The 25320-nt window shown below is 41.9% G+C and overlaps 1 protein-coding gene and 1 long non-coding RNA gene across 8 annotated transcripts in view; one reads left to right on the top strand and one right to left on the bottom strand.

Moving 5' to 3' along the window:
• Positions 1–25024, top strand: part of NDUFAF6 (NADH:ubiquinone oxidoreductase complex assembly factor 6) — a 69410-nt gene extending 44386 nt beyond the window's left edge. For all 7 annotated transcript variants that reach the window (XM_056522455.1, XM_056522460.1, XM_056522462.1 and 4 more), the window contains exons 7-9: positions 10470–10571; positions 23684–23740; positions 24888–25024. In XM_056522455.1, the coding sequence (XP_056378430.1) occupies positions 10470–10571; positions 23684–23740; positions 24888–25016 (288 nt within the window). In that variant the 3' untranslated portion in view covers positions 25017–25024. The remainder of the gene's footprint in view (positions 1–10469; positions 10572–23683; positions 23741–24887) is intronic.
• LOC130274301 (uncharacterized) lies at positions 1527–23724 on the bottom strand. Its single transcript, XR_008844315.1, has 3 exons — positions 23659–23724; positions 2248–2359; positions 1527–1648 (listed from the first exon to the last, which is right to left on the bottom strand). It is a non-coding gene; the product is annotated as an uncharacterized LOC130274301 (long non-coding RNA).
• Positions 25025–25320: the final 296 nt, after the last annotated feature.

Below are 25320 nucleotides of genomic sequence, written 5' to 3'. Positions count from 1 at the left end.
ACGGCCATGACTGTAATTAATAAATAAATAAATATAAAAAAAATATATATAATTATAATTTTTTTATTTTAAAGATACAAAGACATGTTTATTTTTAAATTGGCTTCATTTTTTGGGCAGTTTTGCTTTACAATAGGCTCCAGGAACGAGCTGCCCTCTTGACGTGATTGGAAAAGGTTAGTGGCCATGCCCTGTGACCTTTGCAAAGTAGGGGAAGGATGAGCTGTGAACATCATCTATTGTCTTATCCATCACCTCTTACTGTAATTCTGTCTATGAAAAGGAGAAGACAGCTCGATGTCATCTATAAAGAACAGGAAGCCTCTGCTTAGGATTAGGCATAGTGACCACAATAAAAATACCGTATTTATCGGCGTATAACACGCACTTTTTAGGCTAAAATTTTTAGCCTAAAGTCTATGTGCGTGTTATACGCCGATACACCCCCACGAAAGGCAGGGGGAGAGAGTCCATCGCTGCCCGCTTCTCTCCCCCTGCCTTTCCTGGGGTCTAGAGCCCTGCTGCCAGCCCTTCTCTCCCGCTGGCTATTGGCGCCGCTGCCCGTTCTGTCCCCCTGACTATCGGCGCCGACAGCCAGGGGGAGAGAAGCGGCGCCGACAGCCAGGGGGAGAGAAGCGGCGCCGACAGCCAGGGGGAGAGAAGGTGCAGCGGCACCCATTGCCGGCGCCGCTGCCCCGTTGCCTCCCCCCATCCCCGGTGTCATAATTACCTGTTGCCGGGGTCGGGTCCGTGCTGCTTCAGGCCTCCGCGTGCGTCCCCTGCGTCGTTGCTATGCGCTGCACGGCGCGGCGCATGACGTCAGTGCGCCGCGCCGTGCAGTTGATAGCAACGACGCAGGGGATGCACGCCGGAGGCCTGAAGCAGCGCGGCCCTGACCTCGGCAACAGGTAATTATGACACCGGGGATGGGGGGAGGCAACGGGGCAGCGGCGCTGGCAATGGGTGCCGCTGCCCCTTCTCTCCCCCTGACGATCAGCGCTGGCAATGGGGTGCCGGCACCGATAGTCAGGGGGACAGAACGGGCAGCGGCACCGATAGCCAGGGGGAGAGAAGGGCCGGCAGCAGGGCTCTAGACCCCAAGAAAGGTAGGGGGAGAGAAGCGGGAAGCGACGGCCTCTCTCCCCCTGCCTTTCCTGGGGGTGTATCGGGGTATACACGCGCACACACGCACCCTCATTTTACCATGGATATTTGGGTAAAAAACTTTTTTTACCCAAATATCCTTGGTAAAATGAGGGTGCGTGTTATAGGCCGTTGCGTGGTATACCCCGATAAATACGGTATCAGGTTTTCTAGATGGTTTTTTATATGGCAAATGGAAGAAAAATGCTTAACATAAAAACTTGGTTTAAGCAAGGTTATTGTCTTATGACACATTCTTCTCACTTTAATAAATTTAGCAGAATTTTGATACCATTGAAAATAATTTCACGCTGTATTCTCACTTTAAATGTAATACATTTGTCGGACCTTTTTTCAGAATAAGCAAGTGCTGAGAAAAGTGTGAAAAATCTTTGCACAAATGACACACGCAAATTATGATCTTTTATTTACACCAAGAAACTGGTCCAAATCGCTTATAAAATTTCCTGCCTGTTCCTTTGTGCTCCAGTCTTCTGCCCTGTTACTATAATAAAATGGTAGATTAGACCCTTCCCTTAATCATTTTTCCTTTTTCTAAAATGGTTGTCATAGCAACATTCTACATTATTTAAAAAAATAAAATAAAATAAGAAGCGTACCTTCCATAATTTGTGAATGACTTAAATGATGATGACTCCTTACAGTCCGCTCTGTCTTGGTCTACTAATTCCCCGCTCGGCCAGCAGCGCAGACTAATCTGTTAACCCCTGCCTGGCTGGGGACAAACATTTCTGGCTCGTCTCTAGGCCCAGTGTATGAGAACTGTCTGAAGTGTTTATAGAAACATAGAATGTGTCGGCAGATAAGAACCATTTGGCCCATCTAGTCTGCCCAATAATCTGAATCCTATCAATAGTCCCTGGCCCTATCTTATATGAAGGATAGCCTTATGCCTATCCCTATCTTATATGAAGGATAGCCTTATGCCTATCTCTATCTTATATAATGGATAGCCTTATGCCTATCCCTATCTTATATGAAGGATAGCCTTATGCCTATCCCTATCTTATATAATGGATAGTCTTATGCTTATCCCATGCATGTTTAAACTCCTTCACTGTTAGGATAGATGACTATGAATACCTTGTCTGCCATCATGATGAATTTCCATCTTCTCTTTGTATGTAATTTGTGTTTTCAGCTTCTTAAATGCAGTCAGCTTGACGATCTGAGGAAATGGTGAGGATAGTATGCACTGTAATAAAGTATGGAGGGGAAAGCATATGAGTCTGCAGGCTGATGTATATATAGCACGCAGATCGCTGGGATTTTATAAATGTCATGAATGTAGAGGAGCACTAAATGTGCACTTTCTGATGTGCAGACAGAGCACAGAAATCTATCACTGTACAGTGGTCCCTCAACATACGATGGTAATTCGTTCCAAACGACCCATCGTTTGTCGAATCCATCGTATGTTGAGGGATCCATGCAATGTAAAGTATAGGAAGTTATACTCGCCTGTCCCCGCCGCTCCGGACCGAGTCCTCACCGCTCCCGATGCTGTCCTGCTGCGCCGGTGTCTTCTTCTGGATCCTCTGGCTTCTTCTGCATCTTCTGCAGGGTCCGGGCCTCGCTTTCTGGTGACGTTATTACGCTATATATACAGTATATCCCATAAGTGAGTCCACCCTTCACATTATATATACAGTATATCCCATAAGTGAGTCCACCCCTCACATTATATACAGTATATCCCATAAGTGAGTCCACCCCTCACATTATATATACAGTATATCCCATAAGTGAGTCCACCCCTCACATTATATACAGTATATCCCATAAGTGAGTCCACCCCTCACATTATATTCAGTATCTCTCATAAGTGAGTCCACCCCTCACATTATATATACAGTATATCCCATAAGTGATTCCACCCCTCACATTATATACAGTATCTCCCATAAGTGACTCCACCCCTCACATTATATACAGTATCTCCCATAAGTGACTCCACCCCTCACATTATATACAGTATCTCCTATAAGTAAGTCCACCCCTCACATTATATATTCAGTATCTCCCATAAGTGAGTCCACCCCTCACATTATATATACAGTATCTCCCATAAGTGAGTCCACCCCTCACATTATATATACAGTATATCCCATAAGTGAGTCCTCCCCTCACATTATATATACAGTATATCCCATAAGTGACTCCACCCCTCACATTATATATACAGTATATCCCATAAGTGAGTCGACCCCTCACATTATATATACAGTATATCCCATAAGTGAGTCCACCTCTCACATTATATACAGTATCTCCCATAAGTGAGTCCACCCCTCACATTATATTCAGTATCTCCCATAAGTTAGTCCACCCCTCACATTATATACAGTATCTCCCATAAGTGAGTCCACCCCTCACATTATATATACAGTATCTCCCATAAGTGAGTCCACCCTTCACATTATATATACAGTATATCCCATAAGTGAGTCCGCCCCTCACATTATATACAGTATCTCCCATAAGTGAGTCCGCCCCTCACATTATATATACAGTATCTCCCATAAGTGAATCCACCCCTCACATTATATATACAGTATCTCCCATAAGTGAGTCCACCCCTCACATTATATATACAGTATCTCCCATAAGTGAGTCCACCCCTCACATTATATATACAGTATCTCCCATAAGAGAGTCCACCCCTCACATTATATATACAGTATATCCCATAAGTGAGTCCACCCCTCACACTATATATACAGTATCTCCCATAAGGGAGTCCACCCCTCACATTATATATACAGTATCTCCCATAAGGGAGTCCACCCCTCACATTATATATACAGTGGTCCCTCAACATACGATGGTAATTCGTTCCAATCAACCCATCGTTTGTTGAATCCATCGTATGTTGAGGGATTCGTGCAATGTAAAGTATAGGAAGTTATACTCTCCTATCCCCGCCGCTCCGGACCGCGTCCTCACCACTCCCGATGCTGTCCCGCTGCTCCGGCATCTTCTTCAGGATCCTCTGGCTTTTTCCGCATCTTCTCCGGTGTCCAGGCCTCGCTTTCAGGTGACGATATTACTTTGCGGCGCCGGGATGGCGTTTGCAACGACGTAATAGCAACGCCGGAAAGTGAGGCCCGGGCCCCGGAGAAGATGCAGAAAACGCCGGAGGATCACGAAGTGGACCCGGAGCAGCGGGGATAGGTAAGTGAACCTGTCCGGGATGCTTAAACTGCTATCCGACAGCAGCTTAAGCATTTTGCGCTGTCTGATAGCAGTTAATGCGAGTTAAACCACACAGTTAAAAAAAAACTTGGGAGGTGTAAGTACTCACTGTAACCCTTGAGGGGTGTAGTTTCCAAAATGGTGTCACATGTGGGGGGGTTTCTGCTGTTATGGCACCATGGGAGGTTTGTAAATGCACATGGCCATTGCATGACTTCAGTTTCAGCAAATTTCTCTCTCCAAAAGTCCAATGGCGCTCCTTCTGTTCTGAGACCTGTAGTGCGCCAGCAGAGCACTTAACGACCACATATGGGGCGTTTTCTTAATCAGGAGAAATTGGGCTTCAAATTTTGTGGTCCATTTTCTCCTATTACCCCTAGTGAAAAAGAAAAATTTGGGGTAACCCTATCATTTTAGCGTTAATCAAATTTTCCATTTTCACGTCCAACTTCAACGCAAAGTTTTCAAACATCTGTGAGGTGTTAAGGTTCACTGTACCCCTTGTTACGTTCCTTGAGGGGTGTAGTTTCCAAAATAGTATGCCATGTGTTTTTTTTTTTTTTTTTTTTTTGCTGTTCTGGCACCATTCCTAAATGCAACATGGCTCCCAAAATCCATGACAGCTAAATTTCTTTAAAAAAAATCCCAGAGCTGCTGAAATTTGAAGCCCTCTAATGTCTTCAAAACATGAAAACACGTCAACTTTATGATGTCAACATAAAGTAGATATATTGTATTTGTGAATCGATATATAATTTATTTGAAATATCCATTTTCCTTACAAGCAGAGAGGTTCAAAGTTGCAAAATTTGCTAAATTTTAATTAATTTTGGGGGATTTTTCACCAAGAAAGGATGCAAGTAACGATGAAAATTTACCACTATGTTAAAGTAGAATATGTCACAAAATAACAATCTCGGAATCAGAATGAAAGGTAAAAGCATCCCAGACTTATTTATGTATAAAGTGACAGTGGTCAGATTTGCAAAAAAAGGTCTGCGTCCTTAAGGTGAAAATGAGCTGGGTCCTTAAGAGGTTTTCTATTGACAGCATATTCTCAGGATGGCCCATCAATATCTGATTAGGGGGTCAGACTTGTTTTGCCAAGATGTAAAACATAAAAAGTTTTTGAGCCCCCTCTAGTGCTAAAACTAATGGCACAGATTGCTAAAGAAGGGGGGCTTAGGGGGAAAAAAAGCAACCAAATCTGTGGAGCAGCAGCTCTGTATGGGTAATGCTGGGCCACAGGTCCTCTTTAAAGGAGTTACCCACCATAAAGTGATTTTAGTACGTACCTGCCAGATAGTAATGGACATGCTTAGGAAGGATCTGCGCTTATCTTGGGGCTAAATGGCTATGTTGTGAGATAACCATAACACTGTGGCTAGCTTTTTTGTGAACTGGTATTTCCTGTTTTGAGTTTTCTTCTTTTGCCTACAAATCCCATAATTCCATTTGTGTTTTTCAATCAGGGTGCCTACAGTTGTTACATTAGTTGCAGATTGATTTCTCTCCCACCAAGCGATCGCTCCACTCATTTTGTATGCTGTTAAAATAAATATTGGGGTGAACATCACATAAGGAATATGAGAAAACCGTCACACACAGGTACAGTCACTATATTCTGAACTACACTAACTTTACAGCCCCTGTAGCATAGTCAAATAAAAAATAATTCCTGGAATACCCCTTTAATGGTGTTATGCCAAGTTTAAAAAATATCCCCTACCCACAGGATGAGAGATAACTAGCGGATTTATAAGTGTCTGACCAATTGAACCTTCACTAAATTCATATAGGAGGCATCTTGTCTTTTGAATGACATGTTTGGCTATTATCCCATTCACTCTGTATGGGATCTCTAAATATTGCCAATTCAACACTTAATGTCCATAAGACCCATAGATCGTGAATGGAACAGTGTCCAAGCATGCACGCTGCCGATTCTTTCACTTGGGTGGACAAGAGGCCTCTGTTCTCACGATCATTGGGGTCCCATACCACATACTTTAAGTGATGAAGGGCTGTAGAGGCCATCGGGTGAATATTTCTCCCACCTGTATCATTTTAATCCCGCACCTAATTCACTACATGAAATATTAATATAATTAGCGAGAATAGAAAGCGGATTTCACCATCACGATTTTCTGCGGGTTCCAGGCGTAAAGCTTTACTTTACTCTGCCAAATCCAATTTAATCATCTGACGGATGTTGGCAATAACCTGACAGATCTGTGAATTTTTTATTAATTTTTTTGCGTCTTTAGCTGTATGTTCCATTTGCTTTCCTATAATGTTTTATTCAAAGTGTTTCATGTACTTTCAGATCTGTGTAAATATAAGCGAATTATTGGCTCCAGATCAAATTTGTACTGATCCCGGAGACATGGGTTGCTATCTGAGGCTTACATCTATGACGTAAATTATGATGGCTGGGAAGATGAATGCGGTTATTTATGGATTTTACTTTTGTAAAATTTTTTCAAGTTTTAAAGGTTAAGGTTCAAAATATAAGAACTTTATAATCACAGAATAATTGATCAAATATATTACCGTATATCCTCCTTGATCTCAAACACCCACACACTTACTCGTTTTAATGGAAAAAAATGCTTTAAGTTTACACTTTATCTCATCGAAAAATCCTAAATCCTTTTATCCTTTATGAAGGGTACTTCAGGGAACTGAATTTATCACACGCTTATCCCTTTTCCACAGGATAAGGATTAAGTTTCTGACCATGGGAGGTCCAACCACTGGGACCCCCCCTGTGATCCACTGTACAGGACCCCAGCTACTTACCTGTCCTTGGAGCTCTCCAGCTCCCACCTTGGTGAATGCAAGTGGACCATCACTTTATTTCATCCAGGAAGGTGGAGACCAATGCTTTTGTATGTCTGGGCCATCGCATAAACTGCTATCCGGCAACGGCAGCGTTTAATATGCCCTGTGTGGTCCGGTGAGTGTCATTCACCTGTCCCCGATGTTCCGGACCGTCCTCCTCGGGCTCTGCTGCATGGCCGTTGCTCTCCTTCATCGTCATCACGTCGCCGGGCACGCAGTCCCGTCATCCAAGAGGAACTGCGTGCGCAGCAATGGAGAGTGATGATCCAGGGCAGCGGTGATGGTCCGGAGGGGCGGGGACACCTCGGGGACGTGATGGCGGCGATGGACAGCGACGATCCAGGGCAGCGGTGACAGTCCAGAACGGCGGGGACACGTAAGTATAACTTTGTCTATTATTATTGCTCGGATTTCTCAACATACGATAAATTCAAGTAACGATGGTTCATTTGGAATTACCATTGTATGTTGAGGGATCACTGTATCTAAAAAGTCAAAAACCTGTGTAGAGGAAAATTGGAGCAGTTACCTATCAGATTGCTTATTATATTTTTCAAAGGCCTCTTTAAAAATCAAAGAAACAATCTGATTGGTTGCTATGGTCACCTGAACCACTCTTCCTCTACACAGGTTGTTGATAAATCTTCCCTGGAAGTTACAGATGCCAGATTCTGGCAAAAGAATGAGCATGTTCATTCCATCAGCGCAATCCGCTCTGTAATGCATGGCCGTCTTTTCAGAGCATTTCTGGGCCGTTCTATCTCTGGCTTGTTTTGCTGGCGCCAACTTCAGATGGAATCTCCGCCTGGAGATATTCCATAGTGTGAATGAGCCCTTAAAGCTTCCTGTCAGATCCCACACAAGAAAAGAAAACTGTTATGTTACTCAGTACCTCATCCTGATCATGTACGTGTAATTTTTATGTCTCTTTCACTGATATTTCACAAACAAAATAGCATTAACATTGCTCACTGACTTTTCCATCTTGTCAAAGGGAGGGGGCTTGTCCTTCTCATGTCTGAACTGTGATGACTCCTCCCCCTCCCTCACTCTGCTGATTCACTGCTCTTGGAGGAGTAGGGCAACCCCTGCTCTGTAACCCTTTCCTCTCTGCATTTATGCTGTATGTGTGTGTTTGTATGTATGTATGTATGTATGTATATGATACACACACACACACACACACACACACACACACAATGATTATTGGAGATTGCCTGTACTCTACCACTAAAGACGACATGGTGAGTGTATAACTTATATCTTCCTATGTCATTCATGTGTGTCATCCTTAGCCAGTCCTGTAATTCTGGGACTTTTAGTTTTGGAATAGTTGAAGGTACAGTGTTTGGATAACTCTTTTTACAGCAGTGTTGCCTTCAGCTGTGTGCCTACATCTTTTGCAAAACTACAACTCCCAACATGCCCAGACATCTTTGACTGTCCGGGCATGCTTAGAGTTGTAGCTGTGTAACAGCTGGAGTCACATGTTTGGTAAAACTCTGTGTTACAGCAGTGTTGCTGCAGGCTGTGTTCCTCCTGCAGCCTTTTCAATCAGCCATCTCGTGTCCATGACCCTTGGACACCCTCATGCTGCTGTAGGACTCTTCAGTGTCCCAGGAGGTATGGGGACCCCTAGTGGTGGGATTTTCAAAGGCAGTTTTCTTAAATAATATATATATATATATATATATATATATATATATATATATATATATATATATAAAGAAGTATATGAGAAAAACTATTGTTTTGCCAAGACGTACAACATATAAAGAGTTTTTTTTATATCTGACAGTGCCCATTTAAGGTTACCTCATGATAAAATTCCGTTCCATTTCTAGTAATTCAAAAATATCTGCACATCTCACAAGAGGCCTCTGTTCTCACGATCAGTGGGGGTCCCAGACCCAATGTCTTTAAGCAATGAAGGGCTGTAGAGGCCGTCGGGTGAATATTTCTTTCACCTGTATCATTTTAATCCAGCACCTAATTCCCTTCATGAAAGATTAATAACATTAGTGATGAGAGAAAAGCGGATTTCATCCTCGCATGATTTTCTGCAGGTTCCAGGCTGAAAGCTTTACTTTACTCCGCCAAATCCAATTTAATCATCTGACAGATGTCGACCATAACCTGACAAAGCTGTAATTTATTTTTTGCGCTTTTTAGCTGTATGTTCCATTTGCTTTCCTATAATGTTTTATTTACAGGGTTTTATGTACTTCCAGATCCGAGTAAATATGAGAGAATTACTGGCTCCAGAGCAGATTTGTACTGATCTCGGAGACATGGGTAGAAAGCTGTCTGAGGCTTCTTTCTTTGACATAATTTATGATGGCTGGGAAGATGAATGCAGCTCGAGGCAGAAATTGATGTTTTTTATGTTATTTTTTTTTTTTTTTTCAATGGATTTGTAACTCCACTTACAGATAGAAAGATAGATTAAACAAAAAAAAAGGCTTAAAAGTAAAAATATTCTTCCTGGGTTTTTTTTTTCTATGGTGTACGGTAAAATGTTAATCAACGCGAGTATGTTGTACGATGCAGAGCTTCGCTCTGCATCGCACAACATACTTGCGTTGATTAGTAAACATTTTACCGTATAAAAAAAAAATAATAATAATTTCCTCCTGCAGGAAAAATACTTAAAAGGGTATTCCAGGAAAAAAAAAATTTTTAATACATCAACTAGCTTCAGAAATTTAAACAGATTTGTAAATTACTTCTATAAAAAAAAAAAAATCTTAATCCTTCCAATGATTATCAGCTGCTGAAGTTGAGTTGTTGTTTTCTGTCTGGCAACAGTGCTCTCTGCTGACATCTCTGCTTGTCTCGGGAACTGCTCAGAGTAGAATAGGTTTGCTATGGGGATTTGCTTCTAAACTGGGCGGTTCCCGAGACACGTGTCATCAGAGAGCACTTAGACAGAAAATGACAACTCAACTTCAGCAGCTCATATGTATGAAAGGATTAAGATTTTTTTTTAATAGAAGTAATTTTACAAATCTGTTTACCTTTCTGGAGCCAGTTGATATATAGAAAAAAGTTTTTTTTCCTGGATAACCCCTTTAATGAAAAGTGGAATGCATCGCGTTGTTGTGTCCAGCACAGACCTGAGACGTCGCACATTTTTTTTTGTTTTTATTATATCTTACAATGGGAGGTGTATCGGGTAGGCTATGTTTTTTATGGTCCTTAATCTCTGAGATGTATGTTTTTTTTTTTTTTTTTTTATTTATATGAAAAATTTATTTTTTCCGTAGCACGGAGCTTCGCAAGAAGATTTCATCAGAGGCAGCCAGGAGAGAAATGTCAAAGATGTTATATTTGATATTGCTAGTCAGGCCCATGTACATATGGAACATGTAAGTTTTTCATATTTCTGTATTTTTTTATTTTTTATTATTTTTTGTATGAGATATATGTATGATGAACGCCTACCACTTCTGTATCCATGACCCTGATGAACACCTACCATGCCTGGATCCATGACCTGCTATTCCCTAAAAGTATAGGAAGTTCCATCCCTATAGAAGTATATTCCTTATCCAAGCATGTTGCATAAAGGTCTAATAAAATAAGGAGTTTATGCAAGAAAAGTGTCATAAATACAAGGTGATCTCTTGGAGCCAATTAGAGCTTGCTTCACATAATATAATTCTGACTCCCTGCCGTAACCAGTAGCATACAGCACCAATTAAGCCAAATACGGTTCCAGTTTAAAGCACTCCCCCTAGTGTTGGCTTCAGACAGTCAGTATTTTATACTTTTAAAGGGGTACTCCAGTGGCAAACAAATTTTTATAAAATCAAGCTCCTTTCCTTCTCCCTACTATACTCCTAATTCACTCAGAAAAACTGGTGATATTTGTCTTCAGACAAATTAGCTCACTGAAGTATCAGGTTAAAGGGATACTCCGGTGGAAAACTTTTTTTTTTTAATTTATTATTTTTTTTTTAATCAACTGGTGCCAGAAAGTTAAAGGACATCTGCAGCATTACAAATACTTATCCCCTATCCTCAAGATAGGGGATAAGTGTTTGATCGCGGGGGATCCGAACGCTGGGGCCCCCGGCGATCTCCTGTATGGGGCCGCTGCTGTCCCGTGCAGGGGGCGTGCCAGCCGCAGCATGACGTTGCAGCCGGCACGCCTCCTCCATACATCTCTATGGGAGAGGCGGGGAGGCAGCATTCGTGCCTCCCCGCATCCCCCATAGAACTGTATGGGGACGGGGAGGAGACGGGGCATCACCGTCAACCTCTAGGTCGACACTACGCGCCTTAGCGCTCACCATGAGCGCTTATGGCGGCACCCCGTTAGGGAGATCAGGGGGGGGGGTGCCCAGCGGTCTGAACCCCCGCGATCAAACACTTATCCCCTATCCTGTGGATAGGGGATAAGTGTAATGCCGCTGCAGTTGTCCTTTAAACAGATTTGTAAATTACTTCTATTAAAAAATCTTAATCCTTCCAGTACTTCTTAGCTGCTGAATACTACAGAGGAAATTCTTTTCTTTTTGGAACACAGTGCTCTCTGCTGAATCACGAGCACAGTGCTCTGTGCTGACATCTCTGTCCATTTTAGGATCTGTCCAGAGTAGGAGAAAATCCCCATAGCAAACACATGCTGCTCTGGACAGTTCCTAAAATGGGCAGGGATGTCAGCAGAGAGCACTGTGTTCCAAAAAGGAAATAATTTCCTCTGTAGTATTCAACAGCTAATAAGTACTGGAAGGATTAACATTTTTTAATAGAAGTGATTTACAAATCTGTTTAACTTTCTGGCACCAGTTGAAAAAAAAAAATAAAAATAAAAAAAAGAAATTCCACCGGAGAACCCCTTTAACCTGATACTTCAGTGAGCTAATTTGTCTGAAGACAAATATCACCAGTTTTTCTTAGTGAATTAGGAGTATAGTCGGGAGCAGGAAAGGAGCTTCAAGAGTAGATAGAAAAAAAAAGATTTTTTTCTCTGATAAGATATATTACAGAGTTTCTTATGTTTGCTTGTACTACTGATTTATGCAAGGTCTGTTGAAATAGAGCGGACTACTTAGGTTGTATGCACACATACAGTATTCTGTGCATATTTGATGCTCAGGATTTCAAGCTGGCACCAGTTGATTTAAAATAAAAAAGTTCTCCACCGGAGTACCCCTTTAAAGCTGCCCACAGAAAGCTATGGCAGGGCAAGGAGGGGAATTGATTGGAAATGGGTAGAAAGACATACGGAGAGGCTTTAGCAGCTTGTAGTGCTGGATTCACAGCATTGCTACACTGTTCAGTACTGCTCTGTAATGTCCTCCATGCTGTTGCTGTTTCTTCAGAGAGGGTGCTATTGTGATATAGGAAAGCAGGATATCTTCTACGTATGTGTGCAAGATATGGGAGACTTCATAAAGGCTAGTCTACACCCTTTAGCTCAGGGACAGTGGAAAATCAGAGGGCCATATAATGGCCAAAAATAGTGCTACCCCTCTTACACACAAACATAATCTTATTTTGAAAGTGTTGGAACACTTTAAGGTTGTTATCCAGTATAAGAAAAACAGAGTTAATTTCTTCAAAAAACAGCACCATGCCTGTCCTAAGGTTGTGTTAGTGAATAGAGCCAAGTTGTAATACCACACCCAACCAACAGGACAGGTGTGGTGCTGTTTTTGGAAGAAATTAACTGTTTTTCCCACACTGGCTAACCACTTTAATTCTATAGCTCCGTGTTTCCCAAACATTGTGCCTCCAGCTGTTGCAAAACTACAACTCCCAGCATGCCCGGACAGCCTTTGGCTGTCCGGGCATGCTGGGAGTTGTAGTTTTGCAACAGCTGGAGGCTCACTAGTTGGGAAACGCTTGTTCTACACTATGAGGATCTTCCTGATTGGTCAACACCTTCAACCTTTATCAATTGGATGATGTTGGGGATAGAATAATCTTGCTGTAGTAGCTTCTGCTCCCAGGGATATGGAATGAATGGTTTTAATCTCTATCTCTTTTTGCACATTTTACAGGTATGATTATTATTTTTATTTTTTAAAGCGGAGCTGGTGGATGGCCCGGAAATACATTTTTGCATAATTTTTTTTTTTTTCGATAAATACATGTTGGCTGAAGTGAATCCTCCTCTCTGTATCTGTAAAGAACAGATGTTCTATGGCTGCGGGGATAGGTTATCTTACTGTGCGTTCTAGCTCACCTCTTACCATGATAATGCCGGCCATATGTTAGGCATGTAGGTTCATATTTACTTGAGCTAGAACTAATAATGGATTATCTATATTCTCCAGAGGCGTATTTCCTCTCTTATTAGCATATACAGTGCTGAAAGGGACTTGGTAGGGAAATGTTTCAGGATTTCAAGGGGTCAGTAGCTTGACTAAAAAGTGCATGTTAAAGAGTACCTGTCACTTAACTTTTAATATATCGTTCCTTATATAAATATAACACACTTTGCTATTTACTTGCTGTTAAAATTCTCAACCTTTTATATGTTTTTAATGTGATTGAAAAAACAGCCACTAGGTGGCTCTGTTCTGTTCCCCGATGCAAGTCAAACAGTTAGTTTGGTCTCCTCCCGGTCTGACAGGAGACCAAACTCAGGAAGTGCGTGCGGGGCATGGCGAGGCACAGCTCTCGCAGGTTTCATTGATATCACGCCTGCTGGGGAACACCGACTTTCTCCTGCCGAGAGCTCACACAATGTGAGCAAGGGAAAAGGTAGGATACAGAGATTTTTTTAAAGCTTGGAATTTTTTTTTTGTAAGGGCAGGAGGGGCGTTAGGAGTAGTTAGGGAATATAATCTGAGTTAGTTTAGAAAACATGGTTTGATGACAGGTACTCTTCAATAGAGTAATCTCTGAGATGGGTATACTCGCCATATATCTTAATCAATAGGATCCAAAACACCAGAAATAAATTCTAGGTACAGTATATATTCCCTTCCACAGTCACTTAAAATAGAAGTATTACAACTCATAAATGATGTATGTTGTATGCTAACTCACAACACCTTCCCAACGTGTTTCAGCCATACAGTCAGCATGACATCATCAGGGGACACAGAGTAGTATGTAAGTACATAAACTATCAAAGCTATCAAAACAAACAAATAATAAAGGTGACTCAAAAGATTAAATCACCCTAATGGCTGAAACGCGTAGGAAAGGTGGTGTGAGATATCGTACTACATACAGATCATTTATGAGTTATAGCAAGTCTATGATTCTTCCTTTTAACTGAATAGAGTGTATTGTTTTTTTTTCTTTTTCTTATGGTTATATATCCTGTAGAACTAGTAATGGTAGCCATATTGGTTGTTGTTTATATGCTATAGAACAGTAGTTTTTATATATATATATATATATATATATATATATATATATATATATATATATATGCTATAGAACAGTTGGAGACCACTGCCATACGAGATTGGAATAAGCGACCTATGATGAAAGATAACATGTCCAAGCAATCTCTGTAAGGTTGGGTTCACGCCACGTTTTTGCAATACTGTTCACGTGTCAGGTTTTTGATAAAAAACTGATTCCTCAAAACCGGAATAAACTGTATCAAAACGTGTGTACAAATGTTAACCTGTATACGGTTTGAAAAATGATGTCCGGTTGCATCTGTTTTTTAAGAAAAAAAAATGTATTATGAATAAAGTTTCACTTGTTTGATTGAAATTCAAAGAAAAAAAAAACTGTGCCAAGTCAAAAAACGTATGGTGCAAACCAGATGGAACCGTATGCACATACAGTTCTGTACGGTTCCCATCGACTCCCATGTTAAAAAATAAATAAAACATTCGGTTTAATGCGGTTTTTCACCCGGACCAAAAACAGTGGTAGGCTACAGTTATAGGTACTGGAAAAAAAAAAACGGAAAAAACCATACAAGATGCAACCGGATGCATACGGTTTTCACATTGAAAAGGTATACGTGAACTGTACTGTAAAAACGTGGTGTGAATGCAATACTAGTAGGTGCTGTCAGCATTTTCATTACATATACAACCTGTATATGACGCTGTTCACAACCCAATCCTTATGGACCCCATTCTAAGTCCGCAAAGACTGTTGGGATCCACTGACCGATCCAGAACAGCATAGTGGCCTCTGGTATGAATGAAAGTCACAATGCAGATGTGAGCAGAGACTTTGGTATCATATTACCGTATATATGAACTGAATTGGCTCCTGTGCAGTTAACTATTTGTATTCGATAGAAGGACTTGTGTGTTGTATTGTGTTGTGTGCAGCGGATGAATGCGTCAGCCTGTGTCCTTGGTGCGATGACTAATGCAAAAGAAAACATCCAGAATGAAAGATGCGGCTTGTGTAAGGCGTTGCGATTTTCTATCTGAAAGGAGCAGAAGCTGCAGTTTCGGTTCGCTCGCCCGTGGTCAGGTCTGTGACATGTGGATGGGAGACTCGTGTCGGAGTCTCCACTGCGGAGTGGTGTGAGGATTCATTCAGCCAACATGCTATTATATCCTATTCCCAATTGCTTTTGTCTACACGTTTCACCCCCCGGAGTGATGCATAGAAGAGAAGCTTACCTTGATCTGCTTGTGGCCTTAAACCTAAGCGGACTTCTCGGTAGATCGTATTTGTATACAGCGACATTGTTTTCTGCTCTGCAGAATGGAAAATATCTATTTACACATAAAATAAAAAATAGAGGTCATAACCAGTAGAAAGAAGATGCAAACATCCACAAGTCATGTGATACTTTTGGGGGATAGTTGCCAAGGAGCCAAGTTTTTAATTTTTTTGCAGAGTACAACGTATTTACATTTGCTATTTCTTTGACTCTATATCCTATGTTCATGGGAGCTTGTTAGCTGATCTTTATTTATAGGTGCTACTTATTATTTATTTATTTATTTTTTCTGAGGATTATTTATTCCATTATATTTCAGCATTTATTATTTTTTCATTTTTTTTCTTTTTTTTTCTTTTCTTATTTATCCTTTTCGTACACCTTTTTTGAGTGTCTGCCATTTTTTTCATTTAAAAAAAAAATTTTTTTACTTGTAGAGGACAATGTGAGATACTTTTGATTGTAAGAATACCTCTTTAATAAATGCCTCCATTATGTGAGCTGCACCAATATGAAGGGTAAAGCTTTATTACAATGTGGAAATTATTATTATTTTTTTTTTTTAAATCAACTGGTGCCAGAGAGTTAAAGAGATTGGTAAATTACCTCTATTTAAGAATCTTAATCCTTCCAGTACTTATCAGCTGCTGTATGCTCCAGAGGAAGTTGTGTAGTTCTTTCCTGTCTGACCACAGTGCTCTCTGCTGACACCTCTGTCCATATGAGGAACTGTTCAGAGCAGGAGAGGTTTGCTATGGGGATTTGCTCCTGTTCTAGACAGCAGAGAACACTGGGCTATGGTCACACTGTGTGCCAAGCTGACTGCGGATTTTTTTGTCATTTTGTAGATTCTTTGCGGGTGGTGCGTGGAATTTGTACTGTATTTTTGCAGAAGTTCTTGCGCTCAACACACAGATTCCCAATGGAATTCAGAGTTCCATTGACTTCAATAGGACTGTATTGAGGAATTCCGCAAAAGCTGTTGTCAAGTTCATTGTTTTTGCAGAATCCGAAATTGCGAATTTCCGCAGAGGAAATTCTGCAGTGGAAAATCTGCTGTGTGAATGGGACAGAGGAACCTCAATTTACCACAATGTTAACTTCATGTAGAAGAATTTCACAGCTGAATTTTTTTACTCCGGATTCTGCATGGAAATTCCTTAGGGTATATTCACACAATGGAATGTCCTTGCGGAACGCCGCCGGAATATTTCGCACAGATATTCCGCAGAGTCCCATTGTTTTTAATGGGATTCTGCTGCACTGTTCACATGGTGGAATTTTAGCGGCAGATGTTTCTGATGGGGAAATCCTGATTAAAACGAATGAACTTGTCTATTCCATTTGCGGATTTGGCTTGGAAATGCACTGCCGTCTCTGAGACGGCACATTTCCAAGTGGTCCTAGCGCCCGTTGGTTTATTCAAATGTGCTGCCTTGTAATGTCTGCCATGTTTTCCGTGCGGACATTCTGCACTTTACGCTGTGTGAACGTGGCATTAGAAATTGTAGTATGTCTTAAGATGACCTTGTGTAACTTTAATTACTCACAGGACTGACACTGTGACATTCATGGTAATTCTTCTATTATTTTTCTTTCTTTCTTATACTAGCCTTCGGCTGTCCGGGCATGCTGGAAATTGTAGTTTTGCAACAGCTGGGGGCACCCTGTTGGGAAACACTGTACTAGAACATTCTACTCCCTTTCTTACAAACAGTATATACTACGTGAGAGTTCCCTTGTAGTCTTGGTATCTGATGAAAATCATCTGGCATTGAACATCAGTTCCCAATAGTGAAGAATAAAATCTGTTAGCGCAGCATATTGAAGACACAATCTACCTTTAAAAGAACTTCATAACTTTATTTCATCTTCTTAAAGGGCACCACCATTAAAAGAAAGGTCTGTTGACAACCATGAAGGGTGTTGGTCGCTTGAGGGTACCTCCATATGGTGTCAGAGGATCTTTCTTTTAATGTTGTTGATCAAATGAAGTTATAACGTTCTTTTAAGTAGAATTGTTGCTTACTTTCTAATATTTTGTGACTGAGCCAAGAGCTGTAACTAGCATCTTTTGCACCCAGGGCGAGAACAGAAAATTGTGCCCCCGCATCACCCGTGAATGTAAGAAGGCAGTTAAGGCATTGTGGTGCACACCGTGTTTTTTTTTCAATGGTTGGGCTTTAAAATAGTTCATCCACACCAGGCTGACATGTTTCTACTGCTGATTAATACCGATGATGTACCGACACCCTTAATAACCTCACCATACATGGGACAAATAATTCCACCACACCTTGACCACTATCATTACTACCACATAGTGGCTGGATAATACTACCATACTTAAACTTAATAAAAACCAATAAACAAATACTAATATTGCCAATAACGCCACTATACAAGAGACAAATAATTCTGCCACATCATGACCACTACTATTACCACCACATAGTGACCGAATAATACGGCATACTTAATATAAACCCTATACCCAGACCAATATCCCCATACAAAGACCATATAGTGGTGATCCCAGATCAACACAGGTGCTGCAGACTGTATAAGAGGTTACAGTGCAGTTACATCCAGTGACTCACAAGTGCCATCTTCTTGGAGTTGTTCATTTTCCTTTTCTTCTTTATCTGGTGAAGACCACCATGAAGACGTCCTACAACCATGACTTAGCTCTTCAGAATCTGTCAGACAACAAACATATTAAGCTCTGTACTTTTCCCACCTTTTACCTACCCTCAGTGCCCCAAATAATGCCTCAATTAGGTACAAGCCCCCAGTAGGTAGGAGGGTAGATAGAGACCCCCCCTCCCTCCCGCCATTATTAAAGGAGAAGTATTGTGGACAACAACGTATCCCCTATCCGTTTTAGATTGCGGGGGATCCGAGCGCTGGGGCCCCCCGCGATGTCCTGTATGAAGCCCCAGCTCTCTTCCACAGCGGCGCGTCACGACCCCCGTCTGAAGCGGGGCCTGCCACCACCCTACATATAAACCATCTCTGGACCCATCCTGTGCAGCCCACTATCGACCCGTGTCAAATCTCCCCTTTATCTTCAAACTCCTGGAACGCTTGGTCTACTCCCGCTACTTATCCTCTATCTCTCCGAGAACTCTCTCCTTGACCCCTTACAGTCTGGTTTCCTCTCCCTTCACTCCACAGAAACGGCCCTAACCAAAGTCACGAACGATCTTCTGACGGCCAAATCAAATGGCAATTTCTCTTTACTGATTCTCTTGGACCTCTCTGCGGCTTTTGACACTGTGGATCACCAACTCCTCTCCATCGGTCTCAAGGACTCTGCTCTCACCTGGTTTTCCTCCTATCTCTCTGGTTGCTCCTTTAGCGTCTCGTTTTCTGGCTCTACTTCTTCTCCTCTTCCCCTTACTGTCGGGGTTCCCCAGGGATCGGTACTGGGTCCTCTACTCTTTTCACTCTACACATCCCCCATTGGAAAAACAATCAGTAGATTTGGTTTCCAGTACCACCTCTATGCTGATGACACCCAACTCTATACCTCTTCCTCCAACATCACCCCTGCACTCCTACAGAATACCAGTGACTGTCTCTCTGCTGTCTCAGACATAATGTCCTCTTTATATCTGAAACTAAATCTTTCGAAAACATAACTTCTTGTTTTTTCTCCATCAACTGATACTGTACCTAACCCTGACATTTCCATCTCGGTATGTTGTACTACCATAACTCCCGGGCAGCAGGCTCGCTGTCTTGGAGTTATACTTGACTCTGATCTGTCTTTCACTCCCCATATTCAGTCCCTTTCACGTTCTTGTCACCTGCATCTCAAAAACATTTCCAGAATCCGCCCGTTTCTCACTACTGAAACTGCTAAAACTCTCATTATTGCTTTGATTCACTCCCGCCTCGACTACTGTAACTCTTTACTAATAGGCCTTCCTTTCTCCAAACTCTCTCCTCTTCATTCCATCCTTAATGCTGCAGCCAGACTCATCTTCCTCTCCAGCCGCTACACCGACGCCTCCTCCCTGTGCCCACTACACTGGTTACCAATTCAGTCCAGAATACAGTACAAAATCCTCAGTCTCACACACAAAGCTCTCCACAATGCTGCACCTCCCTACATCTCCTCTCTCATCTCTGTCTACCATCCTACATGTTCTCTCCGATCTGCTAATGACCTCACACTAACATCTTCTATAATCCGAACTTCTCACTCCCGTCTCCAAGACTTCACTCGTGCTGCACCGGTTCTCTGGAATGCTATCCCTCAATCCCTCAGACTCAACAACAACATCCATAGTTTCAAACGTGGCCTGAAAACACATCTCTTCAGACGGGCCTATAACATTCTCTAATTGGCCCCAACCTATCCCCAACCTATCCCCAACCTATCCCCAACCTATCCCCAACCTATCCCCAACCTATCCCCAACCTATCCTCAACATATCCCCACACCTCTTGTTTGAATAGTTATTGTGTAATATTATGTCTGATACTTGTCTTTGTTTGTACCCCATAATTGTAAGCGCTGCGGAATCTGTAGGCGCTATATAAATAAAATTATTATTATTATTATTATAGCTCTATGGGAGAGTCGTTCGGCAATCTTCGGCTCTCCCATAGCTACATAGAGGGGGCGTAGCAGCCTCTGCTTCGGGCGGGGGTCGTGACGCACCGCTGTGGATGAGAGCCGGGGCTTCATACAAGAGATCGCGGGGGGCCCCAGCACTCGGACTCCTGCGATCAAAAACGTATCCCCTATCCTACGGATAGGGGATACGTTATTGTCCATGAAACTACTTCTTTAATAAGTGCCCAGCATGTAGGTAGGTAGGGAATTCCCCCTACTAGGAAAAAGCCCCCAGTATACACTGGTTACCAATTCAGTCCAGAATACAGTACAAAATCCTCAGTCTCACACACAAAGCTCTCCACAATGCTGCACCTCCCTACATCTCCTCTCTCATCTCTGTCTACCATCCTACATGTTCTCTCCGATCTGCTAATGATCTCACACTAACATCTTCTATAATCCGAACTTCTCACTCCCGTCTCCAAGACTTCACTCGTGCTGCACCGGTTCTCTGGAATGCTATCCCTCAATCCCTCAGACTCAACAACAACATCCATAGTTTCAAACGTGGCCTGAAAACACATCTCTTCAGACAGGCCTATAACATTCTCTAATTGGCCCCAACCTATCCCCAACCTATCCCCAACCTATCCCCAACCTAACAGTATATACAGTTATGGCCGTAAATGTTGGCACCCCTGAAATTTTTTAAGAAAATTTCTCACAGAAAAGGACTGCAGTAATACATGTTTTGCTATACACATGTATATGTTTGTGTGTATTGGAACTAAACCAAAAAAGGGAGGAAAAAAAGCAAATTGGACATAACGTCACACCAAACTCCAAAAATGGGCAGGACAAAATTATTGGCACCCTTTCAAAATTGTGAAAAAATACGATCGTTTCAAGCATGTGATGCTCCTTTTAAACTCACCTGGGACAAGTAACCGGTGTGGGCAATATAAAAATCACACCTGAAAGCAGATAAAAAGGAGAGAAGTTCACTTAATATTTGCATTGTGTGTCTGTGTGTGCCACACTAAGCATGGACAACAGAAAGAGAAGAGAACTGTCTGAGCACTTGAGAACCAAAATTGTGGAAAAATATCAACAATCTCAAGGTTACAAGTCCATCTCCAGAGATCTAGATTTGCCTTTGTGCACAGTGCGCAACATTATCAACATTATGCAACCCATGGCACTATAGCTAATCTCCCTGGGTGTGGACGGAAGAGAAAAATTGATGAAAGGTGTAAACGCAGGATAGTCCGGATGGTGGATAAGCAGCCCCAAACAAGTTCCAAAGATATTCAAGCTGTCCTGCAGGCTCAGGGAGCATCAGTGTCAGCGCGAACTATCCGTCGACGTTTAAATGAAATAAAACGCTATGGCAGGAGACCCAGGAGGACCCCACTGCTGACACAGAGAGCTAAAAATATGAGGCCTCCAAAGAAAGACGCCTCCAAAGAAAAGAACACAGTACCTATAGTGAAATATGGTGGAGGTTCAATGATGTTTTGGGGTTGTTTTGCTGCCTCTGGCACTAAGTGCCTTGAATGTGTGCAAGACATCATGAAATCTGAGGATTACCAACGGATTTTGGCTCGCACTGTACAGCCCAGTGTCAGAAAGCTGGGTTTGCGTCTGAGAGCTTAGGTCTTCCAGCAGAACAATGACCCCAAACATACATCAAAAAGCCCCCAGAAATGGATGACAACAAAGCACTGGAGAGTTCTGAAGTGGCCAGCAATGAGTCCAGATCTAAATCCCATTGAACATCTGTGGAGAGATCTTAAAATTGCTGTTGGGAAAAGGCGCCTTCCAATAAGAGAGACCTGGAGCAGTTTGCAAAGGAAGACTGGCCCAACATACCGGCTGAGAGGTGTAAGAAGCTTATTGATGGTTATAGGAAGCAACTGATTTTAGTTATTTTTTTCCAAAGGGTGTGCAACCAAATATTAAGTTAAGGGTGCCAATAATTTTGTCCAGACCATTTTTGGAGTTTGGTGTCACATTATGTCCAATTAGCCTTTTTTTCCCTCCCTTTTTTGATTTAGTTCCAATACACACAAAGGGAATAAACATGTGTATAGCAAAACATGTGTTACTGCAATCCTTTTCTGTGAGAAATACTTCATTTTCTTTTTTGAAAACTTTCAGGGGTGCCAACATTTACGGCCATGACTGTATGTAGGTAGGTAGGTAGGTAATTCTCCCTTCCTATCATTTAAAAGCCCACAGTATGTAGGTAGGTAACCCTCCCCCTGAGCGCCCCCACTTCCTTCCCCCAAATTAGGTAGACACCTACAGTAGGTTGGTAATTCACCCTCCCTATTAGTTTGAAAATAAAACAGCAATTTTGCTAATTTTGAGTGTTTTTAATGCTTTACACTTTACAGTAAGAATTTCGGCATCAGGGGGGAGATTTATCAAAACCTGTCCAGAGGAAAAGTTGCCAAGTTGCCCATTGCAACCAATCAGATCGTCTCTTTCATTTTTGAAAAGGCCTCTGACAAATGGAAGAAGTGATCTGATTGGTTGCTATGGGCAACTCTGCAACTTTTCCTCTGGACAGGTTTTGATAAATCTCCCCCCTGATGCCGAAATTCTGCCATGTGAACAGTGCAGCAGGATCCTATTGAATTCAATGGGACTCTGCTGCAGCGGAATCTACATGTGAAATTTTCTGTGCGGACATTCTGCACAAATTCTGTCCGTGTGAATATACCCTAAAGGTTTTACTGGATGATCGCTCTGAAGTCTCTTTTCTCTGGTCACTCTTCACAATTCCACCACAAACTGTTAAGGAAACTAGAGATGAGCGAACTTACAGTAAATTCGATTCGTCACAAACTTCTCGGCTCGGCAGTTGATGACTTATCCTGCATAAAATAGTTCAGCTTTCAGGTGCTCCCGTGGGCTGGAAAAGGTGGATACAGTCCTAGGAGACTCTTTCCTAGGACTGTATCCACCTTTTCCAGCCCACCGGAGCACCGGAAAGCTGAACTAATTTATGCAGGATAAGTTATCAACTGCCGAGCCGAGAAGTTTGTGACGAATCGAATTTACTGTAAGTTTGCTCATCTCTAAAGGAAACCATTCACTGCAAAACATACAGTAAGTGAGGCTCTACTAAAAGTTGCAATTGTTCATTGCATGGCTTCCCTGTCCTTTTTACATTTTTTAGGGGTGTGAGGGGGATGTGTGATTATTTTATACTGACCCTGTACTTCTATTCTATCTTGCACCGTAAAGGAAAAATTAACCCCATGTTTACCATCATCTTATCTTTTGTCCTTCAGGCTCGATCTTTTCAGAACAAAGTTCATAAAGCTGCCTTTTCTGCCTTCTATGTCACAGTAAGTGTCTGAATGACTATTCTCCCTCTAAGCTAGAGATATCAAGAACAAATAGTTTTGTTAAAGAGTAAATTCCAGCCAAGTCAGGGTCATTTAAAGGGGTACTCCACTGCCCCAGCATCCGGAACATTTTGTTCCAAACGCTGGGTGCGGGCTGCGGGGGTCGTGACTTTATGGCCACGCCCCTTGTGTGGCCATGACGTTGCGGCCGTGCACCCAGCATTCGGAGCAAAATGTTCTGAATGCTGGGGCAGTGGAGTACCCCTTTAAAGCGTACCTGTCATATCAAAGAAAAAAAATACTTATATATGTTACTTCCTAGGTCATGCAGATGCTTTACATGTCTTTTTTAAATGTTTTTTTAGCTTCCAGTATTTGGCTCACAAATCTCTCTGTTCTGCTGCTCACTCATATTGACATCCACTGCTCAGGAAGGGGCGTGTCGGGGGCAAGCACATGTACCAGGAACCCCAAATATGTCATGTTGTTATTAGTACTGGTCCCTTATTAGGGAAATCTTCAGTCCTCTTTAATCTTTAAGCCTGTGTATGACTGCAACCTTTCCATCACTATAGTTAAAGGGGTGCTCCGGTGCAAAACTTATTATTTTTTTTTTTTTAAATCAACTGGTGCCAGAAAGTTAAACGGATTTGTAAATTACTTCTGTTAAAAAATCTTAATCCTTCCAGTACTTATTAGCTGCAGAATACTACAGAGGAAATTATTTTCTTTTTGGAACACAGTGCTCTCTGCTGACATCACGAGCACAGTGCTCCCTGCTGACATTTCTGTCCATTTTAGGAACTGTCCAGAGTAGGAGAAAATCCCCATAGCAAACATATCCTGCTCTGGACAGTTCCTAAAATGGACAGAGATGTCAGCAGAGAGCACTGTGCTCGTGATGTCAGCAGAGAGCACTGTGTTCCAAAAAGAAAATAATTTCCTCTGTAGTATTCAGCAGCTAATAGGTACTGGAAGGATTAAGATCTTTTTAATAGAAATAATTTACAAATCTGTTTAACTTTCTGGCACCAGTTGATTTAAAAAAATAAAAATAAAGTTTCCACTGGAGTACCCCTTTAAGCCCCTGACCTTGTGACTTAAAAGTATCCGTGTCCTAATGAATATAACTTATTTAATATTACAGGTTCCATTGGACGGGTATTTAAAAAGACTACGGAAGTTGGATTTCAATGTATTCCATCCAAGCTTACATCGGCGTGATCCCTGGATTCCACTCTCTTTATATATTCAGTCCTGGAGGAAAGTCTATTAAAATTATATTTTTCTTTAAAAAAAAAATGCCTTTTTCTGTTTTGTGCAAGATCTTATTGTCCTGTTCTGGGGGTGTTCTGATCACTGCAAAAAGGAGCTTTTCTTCTCTGCTTTAAAGATCACATTGTCCTGCATTAGTGCCTGGATGGTGCCACGCTTCTGCAGGACTGAATAGGCTTGAATTCTATTCCAGATCAGCTGTATTGTTTCGCAGTGCATTACATTCACCAGCTCGAGTGGTGTATGAGAAGCAGATGTACTGCTGGTACTTCAAGAGGTACTCCGCCCCTAGAAATCTTATCCCC

This window comes from Hyla sarda, chromosome 5 (assembly GCF_029499605.1).
Source record: "Hyla sarda isolate aHylSar1 chromosome 5, aHylSar1.hap1, whole genome shotgun sequence".
NCBI classification, from domain to species: domain Eukaryota; kingdom Metazoa; phylum Chordata; class Amphibia; order Anura; family Hylidae; genus Hyla; species Hyla sarda.
Note: the sequence above shows the minus strand (reverse complement) of the source record. Positions and strands in the feature narration are given on the sequence as shown.